The 27,873-nt window shown below is 35.9% G+C and overlaps 3 protein-coding genes, 1 non-coding gene and 1 pseudogene across 4 annotated transcripts; 1 reads left to right on the top strand and 4 right to left on the bottom strand.

Moving 5' to 3' along the window:
• The first annotated feature begins 614 nt into the window (after positions 1 to 614).
• On the top strand, positions 615 to 9,360 carry LOC25486983 (APO protein 2, chloroplastic). Its single transcript, XM_039830628.1, has 3 exons — positions 615 to 1,450; positions 7,594 to 7,886; positions 8,176 to 9,360. The coding sequence occupies exons 2-3, from the start codon at positions 7,729 to 7,731 to the stop codon at positions 9,005 to 9,007; spliced, it is 990 nt and encodes a 329-aa protein (XP_039686562.1). The 5' UTR covers positions 615 to 1,450; positions 7,594 to 7,728; the 3' UTR covers positions 9,008 to 9,360.
• Positions 9,361 to 12,083: 2,723 nt separating this feature from the next.
• On the bottom strand, positions 12,084 to 12,919 carry LOC25486984 (aconitate hydratase, cytoplasmic). Its single transcript, XM_039830629.1, has 3 exons — positions 12,798 to 12,919; positions 12,441 to 12,683; positions 12,084 to 12,263 (listed from the first exon to the last, which is right to left on the bottom strand). Exons 1-3 carry the CDS (start codon positions 12,804 to 12,806, stop codon positions 12,195 to 12,197), a joined length of 321 nt encoding a protein of 106 aa, XP_039686563.1. The 5' UTR covers positions 12,807 to 12,919; the 3' UTR covers positions 12,084 to 12,194.
• A 1,303-nt stretch (positions 12,920 to 14,222) lies between these two features.
• Positions 14,223 to 27,253, bottom strand: LOC120575811 (aconitate hydratase, cytoplasmic-like; annotated as a pseudogene).
• On the bottom strand, positions 18,177 to 18,283 carry LOC120578821 (small nucleolar RNA R71). The gene has a single exon (XR_005644630.1). It is a non-coding gene; the product is annotated as a small nucleolar RNA R71 (small nucleolar RNA).
• Positions 27,125 to 27,818, bottom strand: LOC120575781 (uncharacterized). Its single transcript, XM_039831059.1, has 2 exons — positions 27,395 to 27,818; positions 27,125 to 27,249 (listed from the first exon to the last, which is right to left on the bottom strand). The coding sequence occupies exons 1-2, from the start codon at positions 27,816 to 27,818 to the stop codon at positions 27,125 to 27,127; spliced, it is 549 nt and encodes a 182-aa protein (XP_039686993.1).
• Between the last annotated feature and the right edge of the window lie 55 nt (positions 27,819 to 27,873).

Here is a 27,873-nt window from a genome sequence, read left to right on the forward strand (position 1 = left end):
AATATCTGCAATCGGTCGTTAATGGACCTAATAAGTGTAAAAATTAAGCATTTGAATATTGTTTTGCAAATTACTTAAAAAAAAAAAATTGTTCACAATTATTTTAATGTAGAAAATATAAAAACATATTATACCTTAAAAAAAATCGTTGTGCACAATTATTTTAACAATTTTTTATTATTATTTTTATTTAAGTAATGTGGAAAACAATATTCAAATCCTTAATTTTTACATTGATTTAAATGTTATTCTTAATAAGATATATACGAATAAGTATAATATTGCAATTGTTTGAAACGTACCAAAATAATGATTGAAACATTCAAAATCAATAAATATTAGTATTAATGACAATTTATAGTTTTTGTCAAAAAAAAAAAAAAACAGGGTTGAGGTTTCCTCGGCAGTTAACTGCCGAAGTTTTCAGTTTTTCTCAGTAGTTTACTGCCGAAGTTTTCCTCAGTAGTTAACTGCAGCCGCTTCTATTATTCGACAGTTAACTGCCGAGGGACATTTGAATAATTTACTCGTATTTCTCGACCAATGACAATGTGTGAACGGCAATTCTCAAAATCTTTTGAGTAATGATAAACAAACACACAAATTGTGACACAAAATCTCCTCTTCCTCTTTCCCTGCATTCATCCTCCATCTCAACATCTCCGTCCTCGCCACCATCCTTCATCCTAGCCAGCAACCACCACCTCAGTCCTCACCACCACCATAGTCCTCGTCAGTTACCACCATCTTACCACCACACCTTTCGTCTTCTTCACCACCGTTGTTCTCGCCGTTACGACGTCCTCACCACCGTTGTTCTCGCTGTTACGCCGTCCTCACCACCATAGTATTCGATCCTCAAAACCATTGTCGTCCTTCATATCTGAAAACGGAGTCGTCCTCACCTCACCTCACCTGTCACGGTCATCCATCACCATTGTTGCGGTTTACCGGAGGTTAAGTGAGACATAGGAGTTGCAGAGGACGGTGGAGTCGACAGCTGATACACGGTAGCTGGAGATCGAAGTTGCATAGAAGAGATATATCTTTTGAACGGTAAATACGGTGTCGTATTTGTGTCCACTTATCCTCCCAAAAAATTAGATTTTTATGCAATTGATTGTCGCAAACCGAAAAGTCTATCCTCCCAAACCAAACCACTTCTGTTCTGTCGTTTCGTTCGTTACCTCCCTCCGGTGTAGTTCCATATGCTTCATGCGTGTGGAACCCAATGGCATCAACGGTCTCTCTCTCAAACACAATCGGACTCTGTCACACCAAACACCACCACAATATAGTTAAACTAAACTACACTTCAAATATACTTCAAATCAACACATTTTCGCGTCCAAAAATTGGACATGATGATCATAGATGCTTTCGGTTATATTGTCTTTCTGGACCTAGAAAGGAAAACAATCAGAAAAGTGATTATGATGCAACTTCCAAGGTTAGTTAACTTTGTTTTCTCTTCACTCAATGTTATTGAGCTCGTTAAAATCTTTATTGGAATAAAACATTTGTCTTTTTGTTGGAAATTCCGCTTTCATTGCGGTCTGTTTCCCCTAGCTGCTTAATTGTGACATTTGGGTTGCCTTCATTGCAGCCTCCAATACCTTCGTTATGTTGGTTGTAAGGGTAGATTTAGTCCCGAATTATCTAGAAATACGACATGTGTGGTGTTTGTAAAGCTTGGTCAACACTCACCTCACAAGCCGGTTTTGTAAGATTCAGTTAGGTCCAACCCAAACTATAAGATTGTTTCACGCTCTAGTTGTCTTAGTCCTGGGCGCAGGATGCGTGTTAGGAGTACCGCATTGGATGAGATAAGGTCTGAACATGAGTTTAATTAGGCCCGACCCAAAATTCTAAGACGGTATCAAAGCATACCTTAGTCTGTTGTTGGGCTTCCTGCATCGTACACACTTTAGATAATTTTATTTTGGAGACACTGTGACAATTGTATTTTGGAGACTTTTGAAAAATGTCAAATGAAATATTGAGATAAGAATTACTAGATATGCAGACCTTTAATAACACAATGATATCTCAAGAATAGAAATACTCTTCTAAAGAGCACAGGGTTTCGATGCTGCTAACTCATTTCTTCTTCTGTGAGAACTTGTCATACAGTGTGAGTTAAGTTTCTTAGAAAACCACACTTACAGAATCTATTTTTCATTCTCTAATACTAATAGTACGAGTCTCTCAAGCACATGACATCTAAACTTCCAGTACTCCTTCCATTTGACGCATGTTTTTCAATTCAGAGTTTGTGCTTTAGCAGCGCAAGCCCACGGTGTGGAGGGTCTATGTTAGGAGGAAAAAAGGGGAAGCTAGCCAAGAATGATCAGGTGGTATAGAGGAGAAGAGGAGCGAGCTTTAGCGCGAGGGAACTTTGTTATATGAGGTAGTATGGGGAGGGAACTTTCTTTGGTTGACATATTGATTCATTTCTATCTACTAGATCTCCCACCCGTGCTGCCGCACGGGTCATATATAATGTGTAATAAAAGAAAGTAGAATATAACATATAATATATGTAGATGTCGGAGAAAGTCAAGTACAAAATAAGCTCCAAGGCTATGATATATAGCGTCTAATAAAATAAAGCATAATATGACCTATAAAATCTGTATATGCCGGAGAAAGTCAAGTACAAAATAATCTCAAAGGCTCTCATATTGTTTTTAGATGTCCATACATTTTGGAATACTTTGTATACAACATTGGTTGTATTATCAATGCAATCACCATTTTCATCAATCATGAGTATTTTCAAACCATTCCTTGATGATACCCTCGAAATTGCGACATATAATTGGCCGTGAGAGAATACTTCACGATTGTAGAAAAAAATGCACGCCAAAATGAAAAAAAAAATCAACTGAGAACAAAGCTGACAACAAAAAGTTCTTTTAAGAGTGAAATTTACCCATGGAAAAGAGCTAAAAGCAATTGAAAAAGTTTCAATTCAGTAATCCTTAAGAAATCCTTAAGAAAATTGATCTTTTAAAATGTATCAACTTTAAAATGAGCACATGAGCATTATGTTTTAAAAGAAACCTTCTCAACCTTGCGTTTAGCTTTGAATGATATAAAAACTGAATAAACATGCATCTGCATAATCATATAAAAGATTCATATAATTCAGATATCATCTCTAATACTGATACAAACTGATCAACTGGAGGATAACACCAAAAAACAGCAAAAACAGGCCGTCCAACCCCGAAAACAGCAGATGACAGCAGCCAGCCAGCACAGAAATTGCTGCTGACAGCAGCATACTCACGGCTGACAACCGCACCAAAACAGCCAAAACCACCCGAACCAGCCAAAAAAACAGACCTGCAACCAAACAGATACTGAAAAAATAAACAATTAGATACAAACAACACATTCATCTCTGTTCACTCTCACACTCAATTTCACATTTCTCTTCTCTTTTATCTCTGTTCACTCTCACTCAATTTCACAGTTCTCACGTTGATCTCCAATGAAGTGGCAGAATTAATAGCTGGTACACTTCATAATCATTTACCATCAGTATTGACATCCATTCCAAAGACCAGAAAAAACTCAAATCAGCTTATCATTGAATGATATAAAAACTACAAAATAAAAAATAGAAAAGGAAGAGTAAGATGAGAAATTATAATTTGTCAAAAGCATCAAAAAAGTTGATTTGAATAAAAAGAATAGAAGAATAATAACTCATCAGTATAGATATCCATTCCAAAGACCAGAGATATAAATAAAATGTACAACGTGAAACATAATGAGGGAAAGTGTTTCTAAGAAAATTCTACATATGATATTATCAAATAAGAAAACTGAACTAATATAGAGTTCAAAGAGGTGGTACAATGATTGGTCGAGTTTTAAAAGCCATATACATGACATGAATAAGTAAATCCTGTGCTTTTTGAAAGTAAAACATAGGAGAATGGGATCAGTCAAAGACTCCTTGTTATCATTAACATTTGTAGCTACTGAAGGAATCTTGCTTAATTTTTTGCTACAATGTTCACCATGATATAAGAAACATAATTGCAATATATCAGGGAAAAAATCATACAGAATCACGTCGATATTCAAAAAACAAATATTGCAGATTCACACATAAACATCAACAATACTTCATTTTTTGCATGTGTGTGTGAAAATTGAAATGGGTGTGAAAATTGAACAAAAAGAACAGGATCTAAAATGGTGCGAATGCCTAATTAACAAAGAATAACTGTAATAGACAATCTCAAGGCGAAGGGTGTTTGATCCAAGGCAAAAAGTAAGCTAAAATATTAGTAAAACACAAAGTTGCTTAGATGTGGGTGCGAAGTGCAGCAAGGCGTAAACAGTGATGCTAATAAGAGGTTGAAAATTGTTAGAAAACGACTTACTATCATCACTCAACAATAGCTATATGACATTGTAGCTTCAAGTAAACATCACTGCAACAACAACAAAAAAAGAATAAAGAAATACATTACTAATAAACAATCAATTAACCAAACCATCAATTGTCAGCATACTTAGACGTTCTTGTGATTTTTATCACTACCTAAGAGAGAAGAAAATTTGAAATAAAATTTATTTACATAGTTCATGATAGCACTTAATTTATTTACATTGTTTATCATAGCCCTTTATTTTTAAAGAAAACTTGATGCACTTTAATGGCACAAAGAGTAGGTGTTCCATGAGAGTCATGTGGAGAGAGGAATTTGTTTATTTTAGTACCAAAGTTTCTAGATGAGGAAAAGTTAATTTACAGAGAGAAATTTGTTTTACCATTGTTGCTTATGTCTTCCACATCTAGTAGTTGTTGCTTGTTCTCATGAGTATTTATCAAGGATGAAACAAAAACCAAAACACTATAAGTAACAAAATCAAAGTAAAATAAAAAGCAAAACATAGTGAGAAAACTCACAAAAAAAGGCCTAATCACATATTAGAAATTCTATAAAACAGAGATCAAAACCCCACTTCGTTCTTCAACTAATTTTAACCGATCTAGCAAATGTTTTTTTTTTTTTTTAATCGGCATATGTAAATTAGAGCCACACAGCAGAAGTGCTAATAAGGCAAGCTGCTCCAATACAAAAGAAAGCCACTGTCCACTGTTACAAAACAGCAAAAGCATAGGCCAGTGCAGAAAAAAAAACACAGCAACAGGAAGCACCAAATAACTCCAAATAACAAATGTACACAGGCACTCCTTAAAACCGAACCAGCAATAAAAAACCTACACTAACAGCTGAGGTATCCGAAAAAACACAAACACCTATAGCAGATCTAGCAAATGGGTTGGTTCAATATTTCACAAATGAACAGAAAAACCAACAGTTTTGATTTGAAAAAGTTCATTCTTTTCCTCTAGAAAAAAAAAAAAAACATATTTCTTGCAAATTTTTAGGTTGAAAAGAACACAACTGAATTAAAAAACTCCAATATCTGGAAACCCCAATTGCTCTATTCTGGTCTTTGTCAAATAGCTCCATTTCTTCCCAAAGAAAACTCTGGTTTTAAATTCAATTTGATATAAACCATTTGAGAGAGACTACCTAAAACTGATGCAACGTCCATCTGAAAATTGCAAAAATTCAGCTAGTTGTTCAAACTTAGAGCATAATGAAAGAAGAGAGAAGAGTAGTGAAAGTGGTGGGGGATCGATAAGTGCAATGTCAATCTTGGAATTGTAGGAAAATTAATTTCTCATAAGCCAATAAAATAAATGTCATCGGAAAATGCTAAAAGTATGGGTGCCGTTTTTTTCATTGGAACAGTATCCTAGGGCATTTGAAAGAAGTAGTACATAATTAGAGGGAATAATTAAATGGCTTAGAAATAACGGTGGAGATGCATTTGGTGCATAAATCAATGGTCATTATTCAATAGCGCCAAAATAAGTAGGATTAGGGTTGGCACAATTTGTTAACAATGCTATTCATATTAGAAATAAGTATGATTATCTGTTACTGTTAGTTTTCTGGTTTCTAACAATATCAATCGACAAGCTGATCCGTAGAGCAAAAGAAGGGAAATTTGATGATCTAAGAGAGGATTTTTTATTTGATTGTAATGACATAGGTACATAGTCGACTAGTTATCACACACCAGTCCCACGGGGATGACACATAACTGAATCTTTCAAAGCGAATACTTTAGCTACAAGAGTGTAGATGTGGTGTGATCCCTAGAGTGATTTTTGTGATGTATATGTTTGTGCCCTTTTTATGTTTTTCCAAGTTGAGTTGGTTAGCCTTTGTTTTTTTCTTAAGTCAGTGTGTGGATGGAGGATTTTGGAGAGGAACGGAGGACTTATTTTTCTTTTCTAAATTAACAAAGATATAAAATGTTTCTAAAACATGAATTATGTGCGATTGAAATGTTATATGATCATCTGACATGTAACTCTTTAATTCTTGTAAAATCTCAAATATATACCAAAATCTAGACTTAGGCTTCCAAAACCCTTCATCCAAACATACCTGTTTTCCTTTTAAAAGTTAAAGGGGGAACTTTATTTGTATAATTATATGAATATTTTGTATATTTGATGGGGTTTTTAGCATAATCATGTCACTGGTTAGTTGTACTTAATGTGAAAATGTTCTTCAACTCCTTGGTATTTCTATATCTATTCATTATCCGGATTTGGTGAATTACATTACCGATATCAGTGTATTAATTGGTAGTTGTGGTTTTGTTTGTTATTAAATTTTAATAAATATGATTCTTAGGTAACTCGATTCGGAAACCACCAACCCATAAGAACAGAAATAACTGAGGCAGCTATGGAATTGAGGCCAAAATAAAGTAAACAATTAAACTGATCCTATGATACTGATAATATATAAGGATAGCAAAAACTATTTGGTTGAAAGGGATTGAATGTTTAAAATAATAAACAAATATTCACCTATTCAGAGATACCAGATACAAATTTTTGGCATATTTATATTGCTTGATTGAGGTGGGGAAGAAACAAATTTCTTAACCTAGCATTTTGACCATTATAAATCGGGTCAAGTTTTCATTGAGTTTTTGTCATTTGGCTTAAAATGAAAATTGCTTCATTTAATACACACTAACAAAAGTGCTCTGCTAAATTAGTTGTCTTTCATAACATGACAAGCCATAATAAACTGGCTATTAGAATTTTTATGCACTAGTAAAAAGTCCAGTGCAATATTGCAGATGTAGGAAAAAAAGGATGAAAAATAGAAATGTGAAATTCCATCACATGTCATTAGAGGAAGACATATTTTAGAATCGATAGAAAACAAAGTCCTTGTGTTTTATTGCTATTAGAGATCAATTCTTTTGCAACTGAACTGCTTATAAACACAACCAATATAAAAACAAAGCAAACTCATTTCAGCAAGAGCTTTGTTGTGTTTCTTGTCATTATTTTATCGTGCTCTGAGTTGGCTTTCAATTCGTTGTGCCTTCAGAGTTTTGGTGTTGCCCTTACTAGAATTAGCCTTCTAGAATGGATACAATTTGGCTAGAATTAGGTTCAACTCTTGATTCCTCTGTATATAACTGTTTTGTTTTACTCTTCCTTCATCTCATTTTTACAAGCAGGACAGTGGCAGTAAGAATAGAAATGAAATGCCTCAAAATGCTGATTTTCATCGTCATTATTCGAGAAAGGAGAAGAAGCCTTTTCCAGTTCCCATTGTTGAACTGTGACGGGCAGCTAGGGAGAGGATAAAGAAGATGAAAGATGAGCCAAGGAGAAAACCAATGCCGGCGCCAAAGAATGGATTGCTAGTGAAGAACCTTATACCAGAAGCATATGACGTGTATAATGCCAGGATCACTTTGATTAATAATTTGAAAAAACTGCTCAAAGTAGTACCCGTGCATGCTTGTGGGTAATTATATTATTCCTTCCTATCCTCTAGCATACTATTGACAAACTACACAAAATTTCATGTTTTGGTTTTGATTGAGTAGCTGTGGTAATACAGACCGCTGTTGTTTCTGGCTTCATAAGATATTCCAGATACTTGATGTAATCAACAAAAATGTTAGACCTGCCAATAAATTTTCTCTATTTCATTTAAGTTTTGTATATTATTTTCACTGAATAAACATAGTTTAATGCCTCCTACTCAAAAAATGTGCTTTGATATCCTTACTCATGTTGGAAAAATTATGCAGGTGGTGCAGTGAAATCCATGTAGGCCCTGTTGGACATCCATTCAAGTCATGTAAAGGTACACAATCGAACATCCGCAAGGGCATTCATGAATGGACAAATGCACATGTGGAAGACATATTAATACCGATTGACGCATTTCACCTCTATGATCGTCTTGGAAAGCGGATTACTCATGAACAGAGATTCTCCATCCCTCGGATTCCAGCAGTGGTTGAGCTCTGCATTCAAGCTGGCGTTAAAATTCGAGAGTTTCCCACAAAAAGGAGAAGAAAGCCAATAATTCGTATTGGGAAGAAGGAATTTGTGGATGCTGATGAAAGTGAACTACCAGATGAAGTCCCAGATAACCCTACGCAACCATTGATAGCTGAAATACCGGATTCAGATATAGTTGCTCCAGTGAACAAGGAGGAAGTAGTCCACCTTGCCGAGGAAACACTCCAAGCATGGGAACAAATGAGGAAAGGCACCAAGAGACTAATGAGGATGTACCACGTGAGGGTCTGTGGATATTGCCCTGAAATTCATGTTGGCCCTAGCGGGCACAAAGCTCAAAATTGTGGGGCACACAAACACCAACAACGCAATGGGCAGCATGGTTGGCAATCTGCAGTGCTTGATGACTTGATACCACCGAGATTTGTGTGGCATGTTCCTGATGTAAATGGACCACCACTGGAACGAGAGCTTAAGAATTTCTACGGGCAGGCTCCAGCTGTGGTGGAAATGTGCATTCAGGCTGGTGCTGCTTTACCCGAACAATATAAATCAACCATGCGCCTTGATGTCGGGATCCCTTCAACTCTTAGAGAAGCTGAAATGGTAGTTTGAGATTTAAGTGTAAATGCATGTTTTATGTAGAAAGTCAAAATGAATGTACTTGGAAAATACTAGAATAACATTATGTGGGTAGTTCTGGTTGGGGTATTTTTTTCTCCCAGTTAAAATACACTTTGTGTCATCTACTGTCCTCACCACATTGTAGAAGACCAACAAAATTGGTGTCAGATTGATGGAGCAAAAATAACTTGATCCAAGCTTCCTTGCAATCTTTTCCTGTCAACTTTTTAAGAAGGCTAGGAGGGTACCTGTTTGGAAATTTTTTGCTTGCTGGACATTAAAAAAATAATTGGTATGCCATGATTAATCTCAATTATGAAAAGGCTAGTACTTTGTTATTGTAATGCTTCAAGATCCACTTGTTGTAAAAGTATGACATGGCTTTAATCTAATTTCTAGGTAAAGGTAAATCTTGTAACATTCTTTGGGTCTTTTCTAAAATAAAAACCGTATTGGTGAAAAGACAAATAGTGTCTACGGAGTACAGAGAAGGAAAAAAAACGGGATATAAGATTGGTTTGATGGCTAGAGTGGGAGGTTAAAGAGCCGAGTGATGAGGATGTCGATTGTTCAATGAATTTCATCACTAGTTCTATTAAGGGCTTGATTTAGTTTGACTTCTTTAAAAAAAAAGACTGGATTTATTCAAATTTAAGGAGTAAAATTGACATGTCTGCGGATATATATTGGTCGATTCGCTACCATTTCACCGTCTTGTTAATTGATTTGAAAGAAATCATGCAGTTTTCCATGCATAAGGTGATTCTTATGGCTCGTGAGTTTTAAAACTAAAGTGTAATGTAGAGGGTTTTGTTTTGGATACTATATAGCTGCTTGTGGTGTTTATTGCAATATAATTAAGTAACATTTATCTATAAAAAAAAAAAAAGTGATAGAAGTGAGATTACTAGATTATGTAGACGATTGAGCTTAAAGTAAAGACATGTTAGACCAACGTCTGGATTCGATCTACAACCACTTAGGTTGGTTGGTTGTTTGGGATCAAAACATAAATGTTTTCGTGGTTGTCTTCCACATAAATAATTCATCCATCCACAAAATTACACAATAACATTATTGTCTTGCCAACGATTGTTTTAAGAGAGCATTTTAAGCTTTCACGATAACGTGGTATTCTGCCGTAATTTCATTTTATGTGACGCCATACCAAACGCACATTTTGCCTATTTGTAAATTTCATGAATAAAAAATGATGGGTCTTTATAAATTCGGTGATCAAAATGTCGATATATTTTTCCTGCAGACAATATTATATTTGCATGATCATGGATCGAGAAGGAAAATATATTCATATTAGTGTTACCCCTCCGTCCCATAATAACTGAGTCGTTTTTCATAAAAAAATGTTCTAAAATAAATGAGTCATTTCACTTTTTAATATATTATTAATTTTTTCCTTTTATAACTCTAATTAATACTACTTTCATCACTCTCAATTCAATATATTTCACTTTGCATTTATGATAGTGGAGAATAGACCAATACTTAACAAGAGCACTTAAAACCATTTTTCTCTTTCCTTCATTTATACATTTGTCTTAATATATGTGATTTGAGCAAATGGCTTAGTTAATCCGGGACGGAGGGAGTATTAGTTTATTCTTGTTCTCATTTTTGTTTTTTTTTTTTTTTTTTTACATTCAATGTTGTATTGATCTTTGAAAGTGACATTTAAATTGAAACAAAATTTTTCTTCAAAAGAGACACTTAAGGTGGAATCTATCTCAAAGATGATGACATCTCTGCACTACAAGGGTTATAGTAGCCTAAGTTGCAGTAAAAGTCATTAAAAAATAGCTAAAAAGGTCTGAGCTCCCTGTTGATTTAAAAAGACAAACAATATTTATACAACTATTTTATGATAATTTTTTGAAAAATTTCTCTCTCATATTTGCACGTTCTTATCTTATCTTTTCATTTTTCTTTCTTCATTGTTTTTGACTAATAAGAAAAGATAAAAACATAGTTGTCATCAAAATTATCATTAAATAGATGTACAAGTATAAATTATCATTAAATAGATGTACAAGTATCTTTGTTCATTTAAAAATTTCAACTAAACTCATTTTGACGAGAAAATATATACTCCCTATACAATACACGGTTTTGGTTGCCTTTTTCACATTCAATTATACTTTTACAAAAGTTTGACTATAAAAAATGTTTTTTTTTTGTGTTATTCAAAAAAATAAGTTTTTTTTTGTCAAGTAGTCTAATGGTTAGAACTCACACAATTTATTTGTGGAGAAGTGAAGTATCCTACCAACTGAGCTAAGCTCACATGGATAAAAAGATAAGAATTTTTTATTACATTTTTTATATTGTTGATGTTATTGAAAAATATATAGTTTATAGCAATTAAAAATAGCACAAGAATGTGGGTGTTTTTTTTATTATAAAAAATAAAATAAAATAAATAAAAGAACAAAATTGGAAGAAAATATAAAAAGCTACAAGCTAAAAGCTCAAAAGCTACTTGAAGAAAATAAAAATAATAAAATTCTTTTATGTCATGTGTAATTTATGAAGATGATCGTTAGTATAAAAATAATGTGTTTGGTAAAAATAAAATACCACACAAATTTGATTCTGAATGTGTATTGAAGATGATTTAAGTTGCTAACGATCAAATCTTATGTGCTACGTATCCCTCGTGTGCTACGTATCCACACAAATTTGATTCTGAATGTGTATTGAAGATGATTTAAGTTGCTAACAAAATAGGTCTACTTGTTTTGTTCTAATCATACTGTTTAGCAACTAATCATATCCTATTGGGTCCACTCATCCATGGTATCAAGAAAATTAAGTGGAATTGTTTATTAAAAAGCAAGCTCCAGAAGTGTGCATGTGCTTTGAGTCGGGGAGTAGGGAGGATTGGTGATGCATATAAAAAGAATATTCACTGCCTTAAGCAGGGATCAAATCAGCTTGTGTAAAATACATTTGATCCCATTGTTCAATGGGCACGCTGTTCTCATAATGAATAAGAAAACTAAATCAATGCACTCCAAGTTTACAGCCCTAATATAAACACCTGGAAGCGTCAAAAAAATTGCCCTCCTTAAGAAGGGATTATTTCCTACTTATAGGAAATTATTCGCATTTCTCACATTTTATTATCACTTGCATTTAATATTTCTAATCAACGATGACTTCACTTCTTAATGAGGTTCCTGATCACATAGGGAAGAATGCCTCCATGGTTAAAGTACTCCAATTCCACCTGAAAATATGGGCAGGTTAACAAACTGGCGCAAGGAAAGATATAAATTTCTGAGACAAGTTTTTCAAAATGCTGAATAAATGCTCTATCCTGAGAAATCCCAATGATGGATCACATTAGGATATAAGTTGCATCAGCAAAACACATACACATTAATCAATGACATGCTTCAATTACCTCAGTGTCAAAGCGAGCTGTGCATGTGAAAGATTTTCCGGTATCAGTTGTGACGGTGACATCTTGGCCAGGCTTTATCTCGCTGATTTTGTTTGGAAGGTCAATGGTATATCGTTCGTGACCAGTCAATCCCAAGGTGTCAGCATCCTCACCGGATTTGAAGCAAAGGGGAATAATACCCATTCCTACCAAATTACTACGATGAATTCTCTCAAAACTTTTGGATATCACAGCTTTGACTCCCTGTCAAAAAAATAACATCAGATATGTCAGGAATATTGGTATCCCAGATGTATTAAGAAAACCATATAGTCGTGGAAAATCAAATAACATGCTATAACAAATGGAGGGACTTACCAATAGCATGGGACCCTTGGTGGCCCAATCCCTGGAACTTCCACTGCCGTATTCAGCTCCAGCCAGCACAATGGTGGCATGCCCTGAAGCCTTGTATCTCTGTCAGATGAGAACAAATCCAAGGGATCAGAAACTTAACAGCGCTAAAATCAAAGGCATCTATCCCACCAATTCTTTTTTATGTCCTTTTGAAGTATGGAGGCTAGTGAATGCATGTTGAGTTGGGGTCCCATGAATACAGCTTCTCAGCAGGAACTTGTAGTTCGTTCCACATAGGGTTACCCTTAGTAATAGCTTCATATGTTCTTCTGACATGTCAGGTAACACGCTGGATTGGACAGTCTAGGAATCAAGCAAAAACCAAGGTTAATTTTTCTGTACACATCATCATATCAGGAGAATATTCAAGCAATATTTTTATTTTTATTTTTTAAAAAAAGGAGAATATTAAAGCAAGCAATTTTTTTAGGAAAAAAAAGTGAATGTCAAAGCAACTGGGATTAAGGCAATATTTGAAAGGAGAGAACCTTAAAAATTAAAAAAGAAAGGGGTTAAAGAAGTTTTTGGTCTCTATAAATTTTTAAATTTCGCTTCTAGTGCCTCTAAAAAATTTAATCTATTTTTGGTCCTCCAAATATTTTCCGTCGCCACTTTTGGTCTCTGCTTTAAGTCAAATCATGTGTATCATTCTAAATTATGAATTTTTTTTTACAGTCATGTTTAGTAGTACATTATAGAATTCTCTCTTTCAAAAGTAGAATTTTTTAACAAGGATGAATTTAAATATGAATTTTTATGTTTCTTGCGGTTAAAAATTCATATTTAATACGTGTTTTCTTAAAAAGTCTAAAACTTTCTGGAAGAAATTCTTATAGTATTCTAAATATTCCTAGAAGAAAAAAAAAATCATTCTGAAATATGAAGGATACACATGACATGGCTTAAAAGCAGGGAGCAAAAGTGGTAATAGGAAATATTTAGAGCAAAAATTTAAGAAATTTTTTAGAGGGAGCAAAATTTGGAAATTTTATAGGGACTAAAATTTATTTAACACAAAAATAAAAGTAGATATGGTAGAAAGCATTGGATTGAGCTCGAGTTCGATACATTACATACAACATGGAGCTGAACACATAAAAGAAAAGGTTGGACATGAAACAACTAGCAGACAGTATAAATACACATGGTCATGATTGGGTGGCCCTGTTTAGTTGTTACTTTAGTTCGGGAGATATAAGGTGGTTGAGGTGGGGGTGTTAAGGAGTGGAGGAATAAGGTTGTTGTGGGTTCAACCCCTACCCACAACAAAAAACTAACACAAACAATTAACATGCTTAACATTTGCCATTCGAAAAAGAAAAAAAAAAAGACTATCAATTCTTGTGATTAGCCTCCAATAATTTTAACACTTGTCAGTTTTGTTTTGTCTGACCAAGTCTTTTAATCCTTGGCATTAATAATCTTTGAAGCAATAACAAAAATAAGACAACAAGAGAATATGGAAAAAACAAAAACTGGAAACCATTCATATATTACATATAATAGACATTTAAATGAATTAGGCATACATACCGTGCCAGCAAGAGCATAAGCAACAACCAATGGAGGCGAGGCAAGATAGTTAGCGCGTGTCAAGGGATGCACTCGGCCCTCAAAATTACGGTTCCTGGACAGCACAGCAGATGCTACTATGTCTGCACCAAACCATACAAGACTAAATCAACACAACATTTTAAAGCAGAATATGATCTACAAAATACAAACAAGAAAGAAAAAAAGAGTAAAGAATGCATAAAAATCAGCTTTAGATATAGACATTAAATTTCATATGATCTATCAGATACCATTTTCTGAGATAGCAGAAGCAACTGATTCGTCAAGATCCCCTGAATTGCCAATACATGTGGTACAGCCGAATCGAACAAAATTGAAACCTTGCTCATTCAGATATTTTTGTAGACCACTGTGCAAAAATTAAACAAACAAATTAAAATTCAGTATACATCTTTGCAAACTTGTGAAGACTGAAGAGGGAAAAGTACATTATAAATCTATGCTACAAATGACAGAATTAATGATCTAATATTAATAAGCGTGAAATACCTCTGAAGTAGATACTTGGTAACAACTCCAGAACCAAGAGCAAGACTTGTTTTTACCCAAGGCTTAACCTGACAAACAGTGAAAACATCTACAGTTAAAATCAAGATGAGGACAGCATACACGGAGGACAATGTCTTTTTATTAGTGGCAGGAAAGTGGAGCACATCAGAGTAAGGTTGTTGTGTTGAAAAACAGCAATAGCTTTATTACGTAATATAATCAGTGGCTAACCTTCAAACCTAAGTCATGCGCCTTCTTTGCAACAAGACCAGCTCCAAGCATAACACTTGGGTTTGATGTATTTGTACAACTTGTGATTGCAGCAATCACAACACTGCCATGTTTTAGCTCAGCTGGCTGCCCATGGAAATCGAATTTTGCAACTTTGCCTTGTGCTTCTTTTGGTATAGCAAACCCCTGTATTCAAAGCAAACATTAAGGATGACTACATTAATGCATGTTTTGCGTTTCCAAATGAGTGATGTGTCTTCATGTTGAAGGTCAACGAGTTGAAACAATCAGAAGTACTAGTATTAGAAAAAGAATTTGTTCATTGCATTCTAATTATTACAACAATCATAGGAAGTGAGAAAGATGACGAGACAGAAGAATGGTCAGGAAATTGGACTGACTTCCAGTAAATATCAAACGCTTCATATTCTGTTTTAAAAAATAGGTGATTTCTTTTCCCTTAACATAATGTTTTCCTTTTGAATTATTCAAGTTAGCCAAAAGTTATTTACTTTTCTGAACAGTGAACCAATTTGCATAAGATACAACAACTTTAACTTGGCTTTGTGATTATATCAACTTGGACATACTAGTATGCTAGTCAATGCAGACAAACACAGTTAGAAAGTGACACCAAAGTTATCCTGTTTAGCATATTCTCGCAAAGCAAAAACAACCAAATGAGCAGACAATAATGTTTTTTCTTACTGAGAACTAATACAAGATATAATAACCAACTATCAAAACATCATTTCTTGAGAGACATGAGAAAAAATGTTTGATTAATACATCATTACTGACCTTGAATCCCACTTTGTTATCAAGACAAGAATGCCAATCGGACTTCATTTCTTTCAAAGGCACCCGATCATGAGGTCTGGCATTAGTAACATTTAGCATGAATTATTATATAGATGATACAATAGTCACATTAAACTATTAGGAAGCGTGTAAAAGGGCAGTATCTTACCTCTTTGGTCCTGAGATACATGGTTCTGACTTCGTCAAGATTCAATTCAAGATATGATGAATAAGCTTTGTCTTGTTGAGGCTGAATTAATACAAAAACAAATCAGCATTCTATAACCTTAACATATGCACACATTTGTTTTGTTCAAATGGAGTGTGTATTCATCTGGTATTACCTCATTATAGTCGACAAACAATTTGTTTGCCCTGAGATAGGCCTCTATCATTGCCACCTACATTTGGCCAAAAATAAAGGTTAAGTAGTCATTTAAGCATTTCGCACCATTCAGAAACAATAATGATCGGGTACTCACAGTTGATGAGTCATTTATTGTTTATTTTAATATGTTTTTTAGTTTAGTTTTATTTAGATTTTATATATTTTTATATTAGTATTATTTCCTTTTTAGGATAGTTTACTTTAAATTGCAATTTATTATATTTCAGGGAAGAATATTGGATGGATTGAATCTTGGAGCAAAAGAAAGGGGTTTGGAGCAAATTGGACACAAAAATATAAAGATTGAGAGACAAATTATGTCTCCCATAAGTCAGAAGCCTGGCACGGCCCGTGCTAGCCTTGGCACGGCCGTGCCACCCTCCAGAGCACCTTTTGCTGCTTTTGCTTGGATTCTAAGCTATTCTATTTTGGCGCACAATCTACCGTGGAATATTCTTGGAATATACTTGCTTAGATTTTAAGTCAATTGTGTACTATAAATAGAGTAGTTAGCCATCACAAATATTCATCTTTACTTGGAATACAATAAGTGACAATTGCTTTTCTAAATAAAGTTCTTTTCCTTTCCTTTATTTTCATGTCTTTTACTTTCATGCTTTCTCTCTTCTCCCCCATGTCTACGATGAACATGAGTGAGTAGACTTCTTCTTGTCTTGGGATTGTTGGATAAGTCTAAATGACATAATCCTAATCAAACCAAGCCCTAAGCCTTAATCTTATGTAACCCTAATTTCTTATCTGAATTCACCGTCTTAACATGGATTAACCATTATCAAACTGTGGAAACGAAAGTGGAGGGTTTGATAATTGTTCGTCCATTATTCCAAATATCAATTCATAAAACGAAAGTGGAGCTTTGATATTCGAACAAGTGAATTCAGACAAGGATTGCAAAGTCAGCGAAATAGGCTTTGCAATCTTTGAGACATATAGTTTCGATCTTCAAGGGAACTAATAACAATCAAGTCAGCGAAATAGGCTTGGTTGTTAGAGGAACCAAAATCCAATAGTAATCAAGTCAGCGAAATAGGCTTGGTTGCTAGAGGAACTTAAGAGAAACTGTCTTGAGAAATTAGGTCTAACATAACATTATAAGCTTATGGTTTTGGTTTGAGAATGACTTGTTATTTAGATGAAACCAACGATCCCAAAGCTCTTTTATTATATTGCTTTTTAACCGTTTAAAAACCCCCAACTTACAATTCTCTTCTCTCTTCTAATCATCTCTAAAGGTTAATTAAATTGAACTACTCCCTGTCGGAACGATACTCTTTTATACTACTTCGGTAAGACCGTGCACTTGCGGTTTTATCTCATCAAGTTTTTGGCGCCGCTGCTGGGGAGTAAAACTAATTTGATTAACTCTTTCTTTGTGATTAGAACTCTTTTCTCTCCCCTCTTCTTCCCTTCTTCTTTTTTTTTTTTCTTTTCCTACACTTGATTTGGGTGGCTTAAAGATAATAGATAACATGGCTGAGGAACGCACTCTTAAGGAGTATTCGATCCCTTCTTCGGATGAGCCATGCACTATTATAGTCTACCCAACAGTTCAAGGTAGCAACTTCAAAATAAAACCTGCACTACTTATTCTGGTGCAACAAAACCAGTTCTCTGGATCACCTTCCAAGGACCCAAATTTACATATCTCAACCTTTTGGAGACTTAGTGTAACTTGCAAGGACGACCAAGAAACCGTCAGGCTACATCTCTTCCCTTTTTCTCTAAAAGATAAAGCCAGCAATTGGTTCAACTCTTTGAAACCTGGTTCCATTACCTCATGGGACCAACTGAGGCGAGAGTTCCTTTGCCGTTTCTTTCCCCCATCCAAAACTGCCCAACTTAGGGGAAAGCTTTACCAATTTACTCAAAAGAACGGGGAATCTCTTTTCGATGTGTGGGAACTTTTTAAAGAAATACTTAGACGTTGTCCCCATCACGGTCTAGAAAAATGGTTAATTATCCACACCTTTTATAATGGTCTAACATCTAGCACTAAATTGACTATTGATGCAGCTGCAGGTGGTGCCCTAATGAACAAAGACTTCACAACAGCTTATGCGTTAATTGAGAACATGGCTCTAAACCTCTTCCAATGGACAGAAGAAAAAGCAACCATCGATCCTTCACCCTCTAAAAAAGAGGCAGGTATGGATGAAACCTCTTCCATTGACTATTTATCTACCAAGGTGAATGCATTATCTCAAAGACTTGATCGCATGAGCACACCTACCTTCTCACCTCCTTGTGAAGCATGTGGCCTATCTAGTCATTCTAACACCGATTGCAACCTAAGTAGTGTTGAGCAGTAAAATTTTGTTCAGAATGGCCAAAGAGTTGTTCAAAAATCTCACATTGAACTTTTAATGGAAAACTATTTTCTTAAACAATCCGAACAACTCCAAGAGCTCAAGGATCAAACTAGACTTTTGAACAACTCTCTTGCTACTCTCACAACAAAGATAGACTCCATCTCCTCTCACAACAAAATTTCTGAAACTCAGCTCTCCCAGGTAGTTCGTAAAGTTGACCACCCCAATAAAATGAATGTTGTTACACTTAGGAGTGGTAAGCCACTCGAAGACCCCATAAGGAGAACCGAGACCAATGACAGTGAGAAAGAAATCCGCGAACCACCATCTAGGGAAACCAGGGCAGAAAGAGAGGAACCACGAGTTGAGGAAAACACGCCACCTCCCTTTAAGCCAAAAATCCCCTTCCCACAAAGGTTTGCCAAATCTAAGCTCGATGAGCAATTCAAAAAGTTCATGGAGATGATGAACAAGATATATATTGATGTGCCATTTACCGAGGTCCTAACCCAAATGCCCACATATGCTAAATTTTTGAAAGAAATCCTCTCTAAAAAGAGAAAGATTGAGGAAAGTGAGACGGTTAACCTTACGGAAGAATGTAGTGCCATCATCCAAAATAAATTGCCACCAAAGCTTAAAGATCCAGGTAGTTTTTCCATACCCTGTGTCATAGGGTCGGAAGTTGTGAAGAAAGCTATGTGTGATCTAGGAGCCAGTGTCAGCCTAATGCCCTTATCACTTTATGAGAGGTTGGGAATAGGGGAACTTAAATCAACAAGGATGACCCTACAACTAGCAGACCGTTCTGTTAAGTATCCAGTTGGAATCATAGAAGATGTCCCCGTTAAGGTAGGAGAGGTATATATCCCCGCCGATTTTGTTGTGATGGAAATGGAGGAAGACAATCAGGTACCAATTCTTTTGGGAAGACCTTTCCTGGCCAATGCAGAAGCTATCATTGATGTAAAAAAGGGTAAGCTTGCCTTCAATGTAGGTAAGGAAACTGTTGAATTTGAACTTGCTAAACTAATGAAAGGTCCCTCCATTAAGGACTCTTGTTGCATGATAGACATAATCGACCATTGCGTGAAAGAATGCTCTTCAGCATCAACTACACATGATGGTTTGGAAGTATGCTTGGTTAACAATGCAGGTACAAAACTGGAAGGGGAGGCAAAAGCTTATGAAGAACTGTTAGATAGAACTCCTCCAATGAAAGGTCTAAGTGTGGAGGAGTTAGTAAAAGAAGAACCAACACTTCTACCCAAGGAGGCACCGAAAGTAGAACTCAAAACACTTCCATCAAATCTAGGATATGAATTCTTGGGCCCTAACTCCACTTATCCTGTTATTGTAAATGCAAGTCTCGATGAAGTAGAAACTGAAAAATTGCTTTATGTCCTCAAGAAATATCCTAAAGCCATAGGTTACACCATTGATGACATTAAAGGAATAAATCCTTCATTATGCATGCATAGGATACTTCTTGAAGAAGACTATAAACCCTCCATTGAACACCAAAGAAGACTAAATCCCAATATGAAAGAAGTTGTGAAAAAGGAAGTCTTAAAACTCCTAGATGCAGGTGTTATTTATCCAATTTCTGACTCCAAATGGGTTAGCCCCGTGCAAGTTGTACCAAAGAAGGGTGGTCTCACAGTTATTAAAAATGATAAAAATGAATCCATTGCCACTAGAACCGTCACCGGTTGGAGAATGTGTATTGATTATAGGAAGCTTAATAAAGCAACCCGTAAAGATCACTTCCCTCTCCCTTTTATAGACCAAATGTTAGAAAGGTTAGCTAAGCATTCGCATTTTTGTTACCTAGATGGCTATTCTGGATTTTTCCAAATACCCATTCACCCTAATGACCAAGAAAAGACAACTTTTACATGTCCCTTCGGGACCTTTGCTTATAGAAGAATGCCTTTTGGTCTTTATGGATGATTTTTCTGTGCATGGTTCTAATTTTGATGATTGTTTGACTAACCTTGAAAAAGTTTTGGAAAGATGTGAACAGGTGAACCTAGTCTTAAATTGGGAGAAATGTCACTTCATGGTAAGAGAAGGAATTGTCCTAGGACACTTGGTTTCCGACAGAGGTATAGAGGTCGACAAAGCAAAAATCGAAATTATTGAAAAAATGCTACCTCCCACCTCAGCCAAAGAAATTAGAAGTTTCCTAGGACATGCAGGGTTCTACCGTCGTTTCATCAAAGATTTTTCATCAATCACTAAGCCGCTAACCAGCCTGCTTCTCAAGGATGCAGACTTTACCTTTGATGATTCTTGTTTGCAGGCATTTTGCAGGTTGAAGGAAGCACTAATTACCGCCCCAATCATACAACCACCAGATTGGAACTTGCCTTTTGAAATAATGTGTGATGCAAGCGACTATGCGGTTGGGGCAGTATTAGGTCAAAGAAGGGACAAAAAGATGCATGCCATATACTATGCCAATAAGACCCTAGATGGGGCACAGGTAAACTATGCCACGACAGAAAAAGAATTGCTAGCAGTTGTCTACGCCATTGACAAATTTCGGCAATACTTGGTGGGATCAAAAATCATTGTTTATACAGATCACTCGGCCATAAAATACTTGCTAAACAAAAAAGATGCCAAACCGAGATTGATCCGATGGATTTTGCTCCTCCAAGAATTTAACCTTGAAATAAAAGATAAAAAGGGCGTAGAAAATGTTGTCGCTGACCACTTGTCCCGACTTCGGGAGACCAATAAGGATGAGCTACCCTTGGATGACTCATTCCCAGATGACCAACTATTCTTATTGGCACAAACTGACGCACCTTGGTATGCAGATTTTGTTAACTTTCTTGCAGCAGGAGTACTACCACCCGAGTTAAACTACCAACAAAAGAAGAAATTCTTCAATGATCTCAAGCACTACTATTGGGACGAGCCCTACCTCTTCCGAAGAGGCTCAGATGGGATTTTCAGGCGATGCATTCCTGAAAACAAGGTAAGTAGTATTCTAACTCATTGTCACTCCTCTTCTTATGGCGGCCACGCCAGTACACAAAAGACTTCTTTCAAAATTCTTCATTCTGGTTTCTGGTGGCCATCACTTTTCAAAGATGTGCATCTCTTTATCTCTAAATGTGACAAATGTCAACGCACCGGTAGCATTACAAAAAGAAATGAAATGCCTTTGAATAACATCCTTGAAGTGGAAATTTTTGATGTTTGGGGTATTGACTTTATGGGACCTTTCCCTTCCTCTTTTGGGAATCAGTACATATTAGTAGCCGTTGACTATGTGTCCAAATGGGTTGAGGCCATTGCTTCCCCCCACTAATGATGCACAGGTAGTTATAAAAATGTTTAAGAAAGTCATCTTCCCTAGATTCGGAGTGCCACGAGTTGTGATAAGCGATGGAGGGTCTCACTTCATTTCAAGACATTTTGAAAAACTTTTGCAAAAACTTGGAGTGAGGCACAAAATTGCGACACCCTATCACCCCCAAACTAGCGGACAAGTGGAGGTCTCAAACAGACAAATTAAAGCTATCCTTGAAAAAACTGTTTCCACCTCTAGAACAGATTGGTCAAATAAGCTTGACGATGCCCTTTGGGCCTATCGAACGGCTTATAAAACCCCCATTGGGATGACCCCTTTTAAACTTGTCTATGGGAAATCTTGTCACCTTCCTGTTGAGCTCGAGCATAAGGCCTATTGGGCAATTAGAAACCTCAACTTAGATCCCAATTTAGCCGGTGACAAAAGAAAACTTCAATTAAACGAGCTAGAAGAACTTAGGATGGATGCCTATGAGAATGCCCGCATTTACAAAGAGAGAACTAAGACCTGGCATGACAAGAAAATCATCAAAAGGCACTTCAAAAGTGGTGACCTTGTGCTGCTCTTTAACACTAGGCTAAAGCTCTTTCCAGGTAAACTGCGATCACGATGGTCCGGTCCTTTCCAAGTTCGCACAGTCTACCCTTATGGGGCGATTTAAATCTTTTCTGAAGAAACAGGATCCTTCACGGTTAATGGCCAACGGCTTAAAATCTATAATACCGGAGAAGTAAATGAAGTAGTGGCTGATTTCACCCTTAGTGACCCACCTTAAGGATTTTCATCCTCACCTTCGTCAAGCTAGTGACGTTAAAAGAGCGCTTCGTGGGAGGCAACCCACCATTTTAATTGCTTTCTTTGTTTTCTGTTATTTCTCTTTATTTTGTAGGTAAGTGTCCGAGATTGATTAAGAAACGCAAGAAAATCAAAGTTCCAAGAACCAGAAAGGTGGCACGGCCCGTGCTTGATTTGGCACGGCCGTGCCAAGAAACACAACCACATCTTCAATAAAGTTGGCAGAATGATGGCACGGCCCATGCTACATCTGGCACGGCCGTGCCAACCTGAAGGCCTCCGGAGTTTAAAATTTCGACAAATTGTGAGCTTTCCGCACCCTTTCTCATTTTTTTCCTTATTTCTTTCGTTTCTATCATTTGAATCATTGAGGAAAATGCTTCTCCTAAGTGTGGGGGGAGCCTACTAAAGTGTCTTTAGTCGTAGTGTTTCCAAACTCCCTTGAACTTTATTCTTTTGTTTCGTTTTATTGTGAAAGGCATGTTTAAGTAGCTAATTTTTATTGAAAATATCGTGACACAAAAATTTTCATTGTCTCCTCTTATTTTGTTGATTCTTGTACATGAAAGCAAACTCTTGTGTTTTTTTAGTCTTCTTGATATACCCACATCTTGTTTTAAAGTGAATAAAGTTCTTCAATGAGAAAAACACAAAGTTGCTTCCCTTGAGTAAATGTATGAATAGGTATTTGAAGGAAACACGTTTTAATCTTAGTGGTGCATTAACCTTTAAAGATTCTCAAAGCGCCAGTAGTATAAGTGAGTATAAGGAAATTCATAAGAAGCCAAAAAGCCAAATAAATTCCAAGATCTCATCACTGAATCTAGATTGGGGAAGGAGGTAGGCCCTCCGACTTCCTACATGAAGGTGATTGTTATCTTGAGAAAAAACTTTAAAAAGCATCATTGAATCTAGATTGGGGAAGGGGGTAGGCCCTCCGACCTCCTACGTGAAGATGTTGTTCCTTAAATAAAGAACTTAAAATGTGCAAATGGCAAAGAACAAAGATTCTCAAATACTCCCATCTCTCTTATATGAATTGTAGAAGGAATCTTTCTTGGTTAGTTTAGTGCTAGGATTAGACCATGTTTCCTCATAATACCTATCTTATACAGGAGCAAGAAAAGGGTTGGACTTCACACACACACACACTTGAAACTTGATCGTTGGGTTGAATAAAGATTTCAAGAAATGCTTAAGTTTGTGATTAGTGTACATTTGGGATTTAAGCCCTTGAGGAGACATGTGATTTAATTGAATTGTCATTTGAATTAACTATTGATGCTACTATGTTTATGCCTTTTGCTTGAGGACAAGCAAAGATTCAAGTGTGGGGGAGTTTGATGAGTCATTTATTGTTTATTTTAATATGCTTTTTAGTTTAGTTTTATTTAGATTTTATATATTTTTATATTAGTATTATTTCCTTTTTAGGATAGTTTACTTTAAATTGCAATTTATTATATTTCAGGGAAGAATATTGGATGGATTGAATCTTGGAGCAAAAGAAAGGGGTTTGGAGCAAATTGGACACAAAAATATAAAGATTGAGAGACAAATTATGTCTCCCATAAGTCAGAAGCCTGGCACGGCCCGTGCTAGCCTTGGCACGGCCGTGCCACCCTCCAGAGCACCTTTTGCTGCTTTTGCTTGGATTCTAAGCTATTATATTTTGGCGCACAATCTACCGTGGAATATTCTTGGAATATACTTGCTTAGATTTTAAGTCAATTGTGTACTATAAATAGAGTAGCTAGCCATCACAAATATTCATCTTTACTTGGAATACAATAAGTGACAATTGCTTTTCTAAATAAAGTTCTTTTCCTTTCCTTTATTTTCATGTCTTTTACTTTCATGCTTTCTCTCTTCTCCCCCATGTCTACGATGAACATGAGTGAGTAGACTTCTTCTTGTCTTGGGATTGTTGGATAAGTCTAAATGACATAATCCTAATCAAACCAAGCCCTAAGCCTTAATCTTATGTAACCCTAATTTCTTATCTGAATTCACCGTCTTAACATGGATTAACCATTATCAAACTGTGGAAACGAAAGTGGAGGGTTTGATAATTGTTCGTCCATTATTCCAAATATCAATTCATAAAACGAAAGTGGAGCTTTGATATTCGAACAAGTGAATTCAGACAAGGATTGCAAAGTCAGCGAAATAGGCTTTGCAATCTTTGAGACATATAGTTTCGATCTTCAAGGGAACTAATAACAATCAAGTCAGCGAAATAGGCTTGGTTGTTAGAGGAACCAAAATCCAATAGTAATCAAGTCAGCGAAATAGGCTTGGTTGCTAGAGGAACTTAAGAGAAACTGTCTTGAGAAATTAGGTCTAACATAACATTATAAGCTTATGGTTTTGGTTTGAGAAGGACTTGTTATTTAGATGAAACCAACGATCCCAAGGCTCTTTTATTATATTGCTTTTTAACCGTTTAAAAACCCCCAACTTACAATTCTCTTCTCTCTTCTAATCATCTCTAAAGGTTAATTAAATTGAACTACTCCCTGTCGGAACGATACTCTTTTATACTACTTCGGTAAGACCGTGCACTTGCGGTTTTATCTCATCAACAGTCTCGTCACTTCTTCCAGTTAGCTTGAGGTATTGTAATGTTACATGATCTACAGGGAAGAAACCCATGGTTGCTCCATATTCAGGAGACATATTGGCAATAGTGGCCCTGCAGCCAACGATAATTCACCCATACCATTGCCTGGAGCAAAGAAACCATGAAACCAGGTAAATAGACCGACACAATCTGATAATAAGGAGGAAATGCAATAGATCTTGATTACCATAAAATTCAACGAATTTCCCTACAACACCATGTTTCCTAAGAATTTGTGTGACAGTTAGAACCAAGTCAGTTGCAGTAACACCATTGCGCAATTTTCCAGACAACTTGAACCCAACAACACCGGGTAACACCATGCTCATAGGCTGTCATTATCACATAACACGCAACGTTAGTATCATCGCTGTAACTAAACTACAGCACATGCCTGTTTTACACATAGGATACAAACATGTAATTCTAATGAATGAACTGTCAGCATTCATTACATTACTTTGGACATAATCAACAGTCATTCGTTAATCATTACAGATAAATCAAAATTCAGAACTAAATGTACCTGGCCAGGCATTGTTGCCTCTGCTTCAATACCCCCAACACCCCATCCAGCGACTCCAAGCCCATCAATCATAGTTGTATGGGAATCAGTCCCAACCACACTGTCAGGATAGAGTAATCCCTCGTTGTTGAAAACAACTCGTCCAAGATATTCAAGATTGACCTGGCATCCAAGACATTATAAGTCCCAGTATCGATAACCAAATAATTATGGTGATGAAAAATATACTCCATGACATGTCTATATGCCCGACTCTGAACATACCTGGTGTACTATACCAGAACCAGGAGGAACAACGAGCATATTACGGAAAGCAGTGGACCCCCATTTAAGAAAAGAAAACCTCTCCTTGTTTCTCTGGAACTCAAGCTCCATATTAGCCTGCACTGCATTCTCTGACCTTGCTACATCAACTTGAACTGAATGATCAACAACTAGATCAACAAGAACCTGGCAATAAGTATTGGTCAGTCTCAGAGCCACTTATACTAAAGAAGAAGCAAACTTAGAAAATATACTACACAACTTCATCAAAAAGAAAGAAAGACTATACAGATATTTTCAATCTGATTCATAAGAGCATTCCTATCAGTTAAAGGAACGAGTCGCTCTACAGGTACAAAACTAAAGTTTTGAAATCACCAGTGTTTGTTTCAAGTTATATTTGTTGATTCCCGGGAATAAAATGATAGGAATATATATGCCTATGTTTGTTACAAGTTTACTGAATTTTATTCCCGGGTATAAAATGTTCCTGGGAATAGAAAATCTTTCCCAAGGAAAAGGGTGGGAATAAAGTTCCCGTGGAGATGGGAATAAATTCATAAATAGTTACCTATTATAATCCCTATTTTCATGGTTCCTAGGAATATTATAAAGTTAACCAAACATATTTTTCCTAAATACCTTGGAATAAAATTCCCATCTTTATATTCCAAGGAATGTTATTCCTATGAATAAATTTGGTAAACTTGAAACAAACACACGTGATTACCATAAAATGAAATCCAATATAAGGAAATCACAAAAAGGAAATAAAATGATTTATACCAGAGGATTGATCTTATTAGAATCACTGCCAAGCCTATTCATAGCATCACGCATACAAGCCAAATCAACAACAGCTGGGACTCCAGTAAAATCCTGGGAAAAGAAATAAGAAATGGTTTAAGGAACAATGCATATCATTTAATAACACCCATTCATGGATCACAATACACTGCATCCAGAATTGAACAAGGTACCTGGAGAAGAACACGAGCAGGCTTGAAAGGGATCTCAACTTGCTTTGCAGAAGTGATTTCCCAGTCAATAATCTTTTCAACATCTGCTTTAATAAGCAAATGCAACAGAGAAAGTCAACTCAGTAAAAGTGACACCAACAAACTCAAGCAACAGAAGATGATATGTGTTGGTCTTATAAGTGGAATCTAACACAAGCACCATAGAGAACGTGCTAAACAACTTAGTACCATTTGGATGCGCCCAAAAAATATCTCTGATATCATCGGAATCAGGATACTTCCCACAATAATACACATACTCATTCTCAACCAATGATTTTAAGAGATGATGCATGTTTGTTCTCGTACCCCTAATGGACTGCCTATACTTGTGACAAGCATTATAAATATGCTTGATAGTAGTTGAAGTTCTATTGTAACTTTTCCTTAAATTAGTATGAATTTGCCTCAGAGGTCTGGCAGTTTTATGACCTTTCAACACATCTTCCATTTCATGGTTGTGTCTACCGTAATCAACTTTGAGGCTCCAATCACAAGCAATCAACAAATAACCTCTCACACTGAACAAACATTCACATTTCACCGAACTAAATATTTTTCCTCTCGATAACTTCTTGTACTCGTTATATGAACCTCCTCTTTTCCATATCATTGTGCCAAATGCATTTATGTTATTTCCACCTATATATGATTTATCAATAACTATT

Source organism: Medicago truncatula, chromosome 2 (assembly GCF_003473485.1).
Source record: "Medicago truncatula cultivar Jemalong A17 chromosome 2, MtrunA17r5.0-ANR, whole genome shotgun sequence".
NCBI classification, from domain to species: Eukaryota; Viridiplantae; Streptophyta; class Magnoliopsida; order Fabales; family Fabaceae; genus Medicago; species Medicago truncatula.

Bases quoted from the DNA above. Each gene is read 5' to 3' on its own strand.
- LOC25486983 (XM_039830628.1), top strand. From the start codon at position 7,729: ATGAAAGATGAGCCAAGGAGAAAACCAATGCCGGCGCCAAAGAATGGA. The intron at 7,887-8,175 runs GTAATTATATTA...AAAATTATGCAG, and splicing joins GTACCCGTGCATGCTTGTGG to GTGGTGCAGTGAAATCCATG.
- LOC25486984 (XM_039830629.1), bottom strand. The intron at 12,264-12,440 runs GTAATTGAAGCA...CCATATTTTCAG, and splicing joins CAGCTCGCTTTGACACTGAG to GTGGAATTGGAGTACTTTAA.
- LOC120575781 (XM_039831059.1), bottom strand. From the start codon at position 27,818: ATGATATGGAAAAGAGGAGGTTCATATAACGAGTACAAGAAGTTATCG. The intron at 27,250-27,394 runs GTACTAAGTTGT...TTATTAAAGCAG, and splicing joins TTTTTGGGCGCATCCAAATG to ATGTTGAAAAGATTATTGAC.